A 9219-nucleotide genomic window follows, 5' to 3' on the forward strand; every position below is an offset into this window, starting at 1 on the left:
ACTTATTTTTTGTGCCTATTAGATCCAGTCCCATTGTAGTGGGATTCGGATGAGATAAGCATAAAGTTGTAAGCACGTTCAATGAGCACTTTGAAAATTTTTTTGACACCTGTCCCTTAAAATACCCTCACCCCGCCCTTGAAAAAATCAATACACACTTTTGACAGTTGTCAAAATATTTATCAAGTGTTCATTTAACATGCTTACTTTGATGTGCCTGCTAGATCCAATCCCGTTGTAGTGTGCCAAAATAGATTTAAAAAGAAAAAAGTGCTTAAAAACAAGAACCTTCTTGGGTGATTATTCAAAACAGGCTTATTTCCAAGAATACACACTTATTGGATGGGACTTTTTTATCAAATGCCAATAAATGCTTATTGGTGTGACCCCAATCTAAAATAAATGGATAAAAATAAGCACTCCCAAACATGGGGGTTGGAAGAAGGTTCCGTTTGATATGTTAGTCTTTAGTCATGGGCTGTTGGCCCAGTTCATATCTGTCCAACAAGTATGGACCAAGAATCTAGTGCTTGAATAAAACAAACAGGAATTTAAACTAAAGGGAGGGTTCCAAGTTGATGGATGTTCCAAGATGTAGCCCACAGTTTTCTTGGTCTAGGTTTTTCAGGAACAAGTGAGCCAAAGTAGGCCACTATTTCCATCCAAATTCCAAACTGTCTTGACAAACAATAGAAAATTTTTCGAGTGTTGCGCCCCTGGCGCTGAACCCAAGGAGGATGGAAATGGATTATGGGTTGGAAAAGAGATGAAGAAGGTAGTTGCTTTGTTAGGCAAAAGTAGGTTTGAGTAGTCTTCAACCCACAACAAACACAAGCAACCTACTTCTCACTCTTTCATCTCCTGCTCTTCCTTTTCCTTTTCCAATTTTAAAAAGTTAAAAAGCATAAGATGAGACACAGTATTCCTGCTTTGTAATTCAATATAGAGAAAAACAGTATTCCTTTGATTATGTTTTGTTTGTTTGTGAAGGGTGAAAAACTGAAAGTAAAACTGTGGTCCCCATTTTCTCTAAGGTGGGAAGAAGGCTGTTTGTTTGGGAATTGGGAGGAGTAAAATAAAAGCAATGTTACCAAATACCAAAAATAAAATAAAAGCAATGTCATGTGATCTCTAGTTAATTTATATGAGAGAGAGGAATAAGGTACAATAGGAGGTGGTGTAAATTTTGCATCAATTTTGTGATGCAAAATTTAGTGTTAATAAATGCAAATTTTGTTTCAAATCATAATCACAAACAAATGAATGTAAATGTAAACTGGGTACAAAATTTTCATCCGGTTCAGGTTTTACGCTGCAAAGTGCAAACAACAGAGCCTAAGGTTTTTGGCCCCTTGAGACTACCTTTTTTGTGGCCAACTACTGGCCACAATTGTAGTAGAAATGTAGAATAACCCCCGCCACAATTTGTGCTTTCTTTGTCGGAGCAAAGTATTTGAAGTCAATTTATAACTTTGCATCTTCTCCTGTAGCTGTTAAAGTTTTTAAAGCGTTAGCCTTTAAATCTTTAGAATAGAAGTTATATCAGTGAGGATGCATCTGCTGCGACCACAGCTGCAGTACTTTCTTGCGCACATGCACCAGCAATTGATAGCTGTGAATTTGCCTCTTGATAACCAAGGAGAAATGAGAACAGGTTAGCTGCATTTGATAGCTGTGATTTCTGCTGTAGGATGAAAGCGTCAATAATGGGCTGCAGGGCATTTTGGTATTGAACCACTCACCTTTTGTCCCATCAAGGTTTTAAAACTGAACCGGACAACAAACCGGTTCCTGCATCGAACGGTCCGATCGTTCAAACTGAACGGATGGCCCGTTCTGACAAAAAATAAAAAACGGTCTAAATCGTTGGATGATTTGAATGGTTTGATCGCCCAGATTAGCGGTTTGCTAATCAAATCAACGGTTTTTTGGTGAAATAACGGTTCTGGGATAAAACAGGACCTGTCACTTGACCAGATCCCGGTTTTCCCGATCCAGTCCGGTTTTGAAAACCACGACCCCCATAGAGGCCGTATTTTAATTTTCCTTGGCATAGTACAGTACTTTCTTCTAGCAACATTAATAATTCTTCTCAAAGGTGGTGAGAGCCAATAACGGGGCTCAAAACCGCATCTCACTTGGGACTATCCAGTTTATGTGCCAACTAAGCCACCACTCGGTTGGTAGTATCTGGCTCTTAATGCTATCTACTTTGTAGCACATCTTAAAAGTTAAAAGACATGTCATCTAAAGCCGTGTTTGGGAGTACTTAAAAATAAGTGCTTATTTGGGCCAGAATCACACCATTAAGCACTTATTGGTGTTTGGGAAATAAGTCCGAAATAAGTGCTTATAAAATTATCCCTAGTTGAATTTTAAAATACCACTTATAAAATTATCCCTAGTGACTTTTATAAAAGTACTTTCGTAAAAGTGCTTTGTATTTTTATGAATTTGCTTTTATCAAAGCACTTTCATAAAAGTACTTTTGTAAAAGTGCTCTCGTAAAAGTATTTTTATAAAATTTGTTTTTATAAAATTTGCTTTTATAAAAGTGCTCACAGAAGTATTTTTGTAAGTGTAAAAGTACTTTTCATAAAATTACTTTTACAAAAGTGCTTTCATAAAAGTATTTTTACAAAAGTAATTTAATAAAAGTACTTTTGTAAAGGGTATATTTTAAAATTTTGAAAGAAGATAAAGGACAAAATAGTCACAAATGCTTATTTAAGTGCTTATTGGAGAAAAGACTACCAAATGCCCAATTATGAAATAATCACAAATGCTTGTTTAAAATAAGCACTTTGTATGTCAAATAAAAATAAGTGCTTATTCGAATAATCACTTGTTTTTAAGCACTTATTCAATAAACACACTCAAACACGGCCTTGTACCGCTTGGAAGGGCTTTCAAGTAACAGCTTCTGACTTTATTAAAGTGGGTCCCACCCACACAACTAATAAGCTATGTTTAACAAACACACTGGAAACTTGGAAAGCACAAAAATAGCTGATTGAGTTTCCACTAAAGTTAAAAAAAAAAAAAAAGAGTTTCCATGCAACCTCTTTTAGGCTGCATTGGCAGTCCTTGTTTTAAGAACTTATTTTCTTTTGTGGTTAAAAATTCAGTATTCATACAGACATTTTAACAGCAAAAAGGAGATAAGTCCTTAAACCCTTCCAAATACGCCCCAACTCTAAAAACGACCAAACTAAACTAAGGGTATTTGGTCCCAATAATAAAGTAAAAAAGAAACTGATTCCAAAAGGATCAGAACCCCATATCAAATAAATAAATAAAATAACACAAGTTATCTGTTTTAATCATACTACGTTGCATTGTGGTCAATACTCAATAGAGTAGGATGTTGGGGTTGGGCTGAAACCAGGCGAACCCAAGCCCTACCTAACCTCAATGGAAGTTTTACATGGATTGGGCCTGCTTTTTGGGCTATGGATTGCGCTTGGTGCCTGTATCTTTTGATATATTTACAATGTTATCTACACTTTATGGTAAACTTATATACTATCAACCGGGGTCCATGCACCAAGCTCGTGCATAAAATGTAAAGACAGTTTAATTATTTACTTTCTCTTTTGTTCAATTAGATGATACCTAAGTTAAATGAAGGTAAAAGTGTAAAACCTAAACCTGAACATACAAGAAAACCTTAGACCAGCCCAGCACTATCCAAATTCGCATACTCCTGAATTAGCCCAACTTGTGCTAACTGAGTTCAGCTCATCAGGCGTAGACATTGCACATTGGATTGAGCTGTGCCCACACTTGAGGTCCAGGCCTTAGGGTTTGGGCTGGATAACCTTTAAATCCAATCTTTTCACAGACAATTTGCAGAGCAGCAGAGCTCACACAGTCAGACCAAGCGTTTTGAAATTTCAACAAACGGGATAGTTTCCCGCATAAACACGGATTCGATTTCTGCAACCACTGAATTTGGAGAAGGGGGTTATTACTTATTAGTAGTGCGTATCATCAAATATTTAACTACTAATTTCCAGGTCAGCACTTCCAAGGTTCAATCCAAACAGACAGCCCGTTGATGGTTCAACCACCCGGATCAGCAGGCCATTGCAAAAAATCGGTTCAGGGGTAAAACGGTTCAAAAACCATGGCCATATATAATATAATATAAGGCCTGGTGAAATGAAATCATCTCATTCCTTACTCATTAGCATGTTGATAAAACTTAGAAGCAGAAATGAAAGTCAACTTGACTAGTTTTATTAAACAGAAAGCATAGGTATGTAAGATAGCTTCCAGACGTATCTAGTAATAAGTAATTAGTTTTCTAACAAGGGAAGATTGAAAGACTCATCGAAGCACAAGGAGTGAGGAATTAGTTTTCTATCTAGTCGATCAGTTGGTACTGTTAGTGAATAAAAACTTAAGCTTGTATGCTGAACGGTTCCCTGAGTGACAAGTGGGGCTATCTTGTTGATCTCAAAATTTTAGTCCAGTGGGATCAGTTGTTCAACTGTCAAGCATTCTATCTACTGTTATGATCTCACTTAACCTCAAGTTAAGTGATATACATAACTTGAGGCTTAAGTGAGAGCATATATGCGTGTACGTATATCTTTTCATCAAGAAATGATCCCTTTAGGCCGGCTATACGTCAATTTGGTTTTCCTTATAGGAGCTTTCTCTCAAGTTGATATTTCTGTTAAATCAAATACAGCCTTAGAAAATAATTAAGTAGTTGAGATTGATAGCTCGATTCCCCCCCACGAAATCCTCGGGACCTCATCTAATAACATTAATTAATTAGATGCTGAAATTTTCAACTTTTATTTCATTTTCCTTGTAGGAATCAGTTATGGACAGGAAATTCTCTGTTCAAGGACTTTACTATTAATCTAACATTTTATATGTAGGTTCTGAAAAGACAAATTAAAGGGCATATGTGTATGAGTTAGACCTAGAACATGCATGCATGCACGTTGACTATTATAGGGGCCTGTTTGGTTGGGTTTATCAAAAATAAATAAATAAATAAATAATGGGATGCTCAAATATCACTATCAGTATTCAGTACTGTTTGATCCACCCATGCCCATATTCATTAATTAGCAGGTTCATGAACCTCTTATCTTCTATGTGGTCCCATTCTCCCCAGGGTCGGTATATATATGGACCTAGCTACATCATTTAATAGGTTCACATCTGGTTCATTCAACTGTACTAGTCACTAGAGCTTTAGCCTTTAATGTGTTGTTCTTCCTGTATGGCTCACCTGCTTTTCTGAACCGGTCAATCGTGAACTTATTGCACAGTTTTACCTAAATACATAATGCTAGCTGCAGTCTGATGAACTCTCCATTTAAAGTAAGAATGTTAATATGTTCACCATGTCAAAAACCTCTACACTGCTGTATCTACGTGTTCTGATGAATGGATTGTTTACCAAACTTTACACGTGAACATCTATCTCAATCACTGAACTTCTATATCACACGCCAAGCAGTTAATGAGTGTGTATGTTGCTAAATCATTTTCTAGTTTCTAACCAAAAGAAAACCCCAAGGCCCCATTTTCGTTTGTCGGTTTCTCATTGGGATAAGTTGGTCAATTAACTAATTGATCACGATTCTTGTATTCATATGCTGCAGATTCTCCGAATGCTCAGTTGGTCATGTTTGTTGCTCAGAAAACAAAGCGGCTGAAGTTTTGGCCCTTGGCTGGGCCTGGGCCTAAAACTTTACATTTTTTAATTTTTCAAATTGAATTTGAGTTTTTAAGTAGTTCCAGTTCTACTCATATTCAGCCCAACCAAACCCCAGCTCAATTATATATATATATATATATATATATATATATATATATATATATATATATATATATTTGTATGTATAATTACGTGTATACCAATAACGCTCTCCCCCTCCCACCCTGGATGGGAGGATGGGTAAATCCCCTAACTTTAGGCTATGTTTGGTTTGAAAAGGCTTTCCTACCTTTTCCTACTTTTTTCTTCAAATCAAACACAGCCTAATTGTCTTAAGTCCATAATTCATGCATGAGGGAAGCTTCCTAGCTAATGCAACTATATCCAGGAATAAGAAGCAACTACAGAAAGAGGATTTATTGACTCATTGAATGATTCTTGCAGAAGTTGGAGAGAAACATCCAACGACAGCCACGGGCCATCAAGAGAAAAATTCCGGCAAATATACTGACTTCAAGACGTTTCCTGATTGACTTCAATTTCTAGACTTTTTAAAATGAAATAAAATCAAGACCATGAAATCCAAGCATGGTTACCAAATTCTTTTAAATATATAAACCATCTGATTTTGATACATTAATCGAAGTCGTCCCCCGATCCTGGCCAGCCTCTCCAACACCAGATGCCAGCATTATCTTCAATCCAGTTTGTGGACACTGCTCTAGCCTGCAAGAGGCCTTTCGCTCTATCTTATACAAGCCCCAAACAGAAATGGGTCATCCGCCAGCACCTCCTAGCCCTGCTTCAGGACTTCCCCACTCTTTCCCCGTCGGCAGACACCTTCGTTCATAACGACGGTACCTCTGTCTACCTTTTAAATGCCAGAGGAAGCCTTCGGATCTCTCGTGCCACACTTCTGGTACCCCTCATTATTTGGGTTCCTCAAGACTACCCTGTTGCTCCTCCTATTATTTTCCTCTTACCGACTTCTGACCACCCAATTCTTTCCAATCACCCTTTCGTCCATCTATCTGGCTTAACCACATTCCCTTACCTCAACAACTGGAACCGCTCTCGCTCCAACCTCTCTGACCTTGCACACAACCTTGTCCAACTCTTCGCCCACCACCACCCTCTGTGTCCTCCCTCATCCTCTCCCGTCTCTAGGTTCACTAACCCCTTTCTTGCCTCCAAGGTAGAGCTCATAGACCGTCTCTACGGGGCGCTTTGCTGCGATGTGGTCGCCCTCCAGGCCAAAGTAGATGAGGAAATACAAGGGCTAATAAGGTTGCAGCATCAACTGCAGGACCGAGCCAAAATCGCAACAACGATTTTGAGGGAGGTTGAACATGAAAGAACAAGTTTGGAAGAGAGGGTGACAGCTTTGATATCGGAAGCTGACGAGCTGCAAATTTGGTTGAAGGCTTACGACTCCGACTCTATTGTTGCACCCACAGAGGGTGAGGTGGACGCATTTGACGCCGATGACGAGGAATCGAAGATGGAGCTCCACCGATGGGCCACATACTTGGCAATAGAAGATTTACTACAACAACTGGACGATGTATTGGAGAAAGGGGTAGTGACTTCTCAGCAATACATTAAGCAGGTGAGAATTCATTCAAGGGAGCAGTTTATGACAATGATACGCAGGCGAAACCAAGAACACTGATATATTACTACGTACTTGACCCAGATAGATTTTCAGTGTTTATATTGATTGTTAATTTATTCCACTTTGCGGGACGGACCAAATTGTTCTAATCTATCACTGGTCCTTCTCCTTGTCCTGATCACTCCTCAGTGTTTCTGTTTTATCTCGAATGCATGTATGACATGAAGAAGCTTTGTCTTGTTTTAGTTAGACTAAGGCTGTCTTTTTTAATTAAGGAACCAATTAGGAAATCTTTGTTCCGGAAAGTTGATTGTGTTGGTAGAAATACTATATCGAACTCCTCACTAGACCTGTTTATGGGCCGGGTAGCCGGATGGCCCGCCCCGCACCCCGGTCGGGCTTGGTCGTATAATTAGGCCCGTAGGTCTGACCTTGGGCCTAATACAGTAAGTTCGGCTGTGTTTCAGGCCGGGCTCAGAATTTGTCAAAAAAGCCCGGCCTGAGCCCGGCCCGGCCCGACTCAATATTATATATTTTATAAAATACATATTAAATATATTATATAAAATACATATTAAATATATTATATAAAATATAATATTTATTAAAATATATATTTATAATTTAATATATATACATTTTTTATTTTTTTTCTTTATAATTTCTCTCTTTCTCTCTATCTCTATTCAGCCATTTCAGCAATAGTAACAAATGAGCTAAATTTCGGGCTTGGGGTCAAACCCAGGCTTCGAGCTTTTTATGAGGACCGGGCTCGAACCCAAATTGTAGGGCCGGGCTCGGGCCCAAACTGCACGAGTTTAAACCTGACAGCGACCATCATCATCTGATTGAAGTATTGTCCATACCCATGGCAAAATTATGGGCCCCTAAATTAAATCATGTTTCACTGTTTCAATTCGGCTACTTGTGAGTTTTGGCTGCCCCTAGGCCCTAGCTAACTCGTCTAGTCACATTATATATATCCTTTTATATCATTATACGTACTAATTACTGATGATGGTTCCCTTAATATATATATATATATATATATTTTCAAACAATAATTTACTTTGTTCCAAACACAACTATACAAATATAAGAGGAAAGTTTCGATATTTTAATTAGAGATGATCAAAAAGAGAGTTTACTTATCCGCCATGTGGCAAGGAATTTGTGGCTCAAATTTGGCCCACTAACGGGGGGGGATAGGGATAGAAAGAGTAACTTTGTGAAAAATGAAAATGCTTCCAAGTCCTAACCAATTTCTCACTTTAAAGAATCCTCTAGTTTGGCCTGATTTTTATACTAAAAAAATTAAAACTTGGAAAAGCTAATATTAATTGTTGAATGTAAGATGAAGAGTATAGTTTCGATAGATAGCTGATACAGAATGTGAGATTGTATGTGACAGTTTGACTGTGCTGCCTATTAATATGTACAAAATTTATAGACAAAAGGTCGGTTCTAGCATGCCTTAGATGCAGCGATGTAGTTGATCCACCCAATGATTCGTTGGTCGATCTGTATTTACAAGGTCTATTAGGTCTGCATTATCAGAAAAAACTAAAAGATGCCTTGTGGTTTTGAGGCTTATTAAAAGGGCTCATATTCGTTGGACCTCCTTCTGCAATTTGGAAGCCTTTAGTGGTATTTTTTATGATGAATCCTCGTCCTGCACTTCTTGTAACTAGATTAAAAGAACCATCAATAAACATGGAGGGAATGAATGAGTTGAGCAGTGGTGCATGATGAGGAGAGAGGTGAGATTGAGAGGGCCATTCCATTTGCTAATGCAAGCGATGGTTCAAAGATTTACAACTCTGGATTGAGAAAGATTCAAAGCTCGTGATAAACTATCTCAATGAAAACCTTGAATCAATGATAAAATAACATATCACATAGTTGAATCTTTGACGGT

The 9219-nt window shown here is 38.0% G+C and overlaps 1 protein-coding gene across 1 annotated transcript; it reads left to right on the forward strand.

Moving 5' to 3' along the window:
• Nucleotides 1–6368: 6368 nt before the first annotated feature.
• LOC104609619 (protein ELC-like) lies at nt 6369–7358 on the forward strand. The gene has a single exon (XM_010275992.1). The coding sequence runs from the start codon at nt 6369–6371 to the stop codon at nt 7356–7358; it is 990 nt and encodes a 329-aa protein (XP_010274294.1).
• The last annotated feature ends 1861 nt before the right edge of the window (nt 7359–9219 follow it).

Source organism: Nelumbo nucifera, chromosome 3, assembly GCF_055504915.1.
Source record: "Nelumbo nucifera cultivar China Antique chromosome 3, China Antique-T2T, whole genome shotgun sequence".
NCBI lineage: Eukaryota > Viridiplantae > Streptophyta > Magnoliopsida > Proteales > Nelumbonaceae > Nelumbo > Nelumbo nucifera.

Coding starts and splice junctions, on each gene's coding strand:
- LOC104609619 (XM_010275992.1), top strand. CDS start 6,369: ATGCCAGCATTATCTTCAATCCAGTTTGTGGACACTGCTCTAGCCTGC.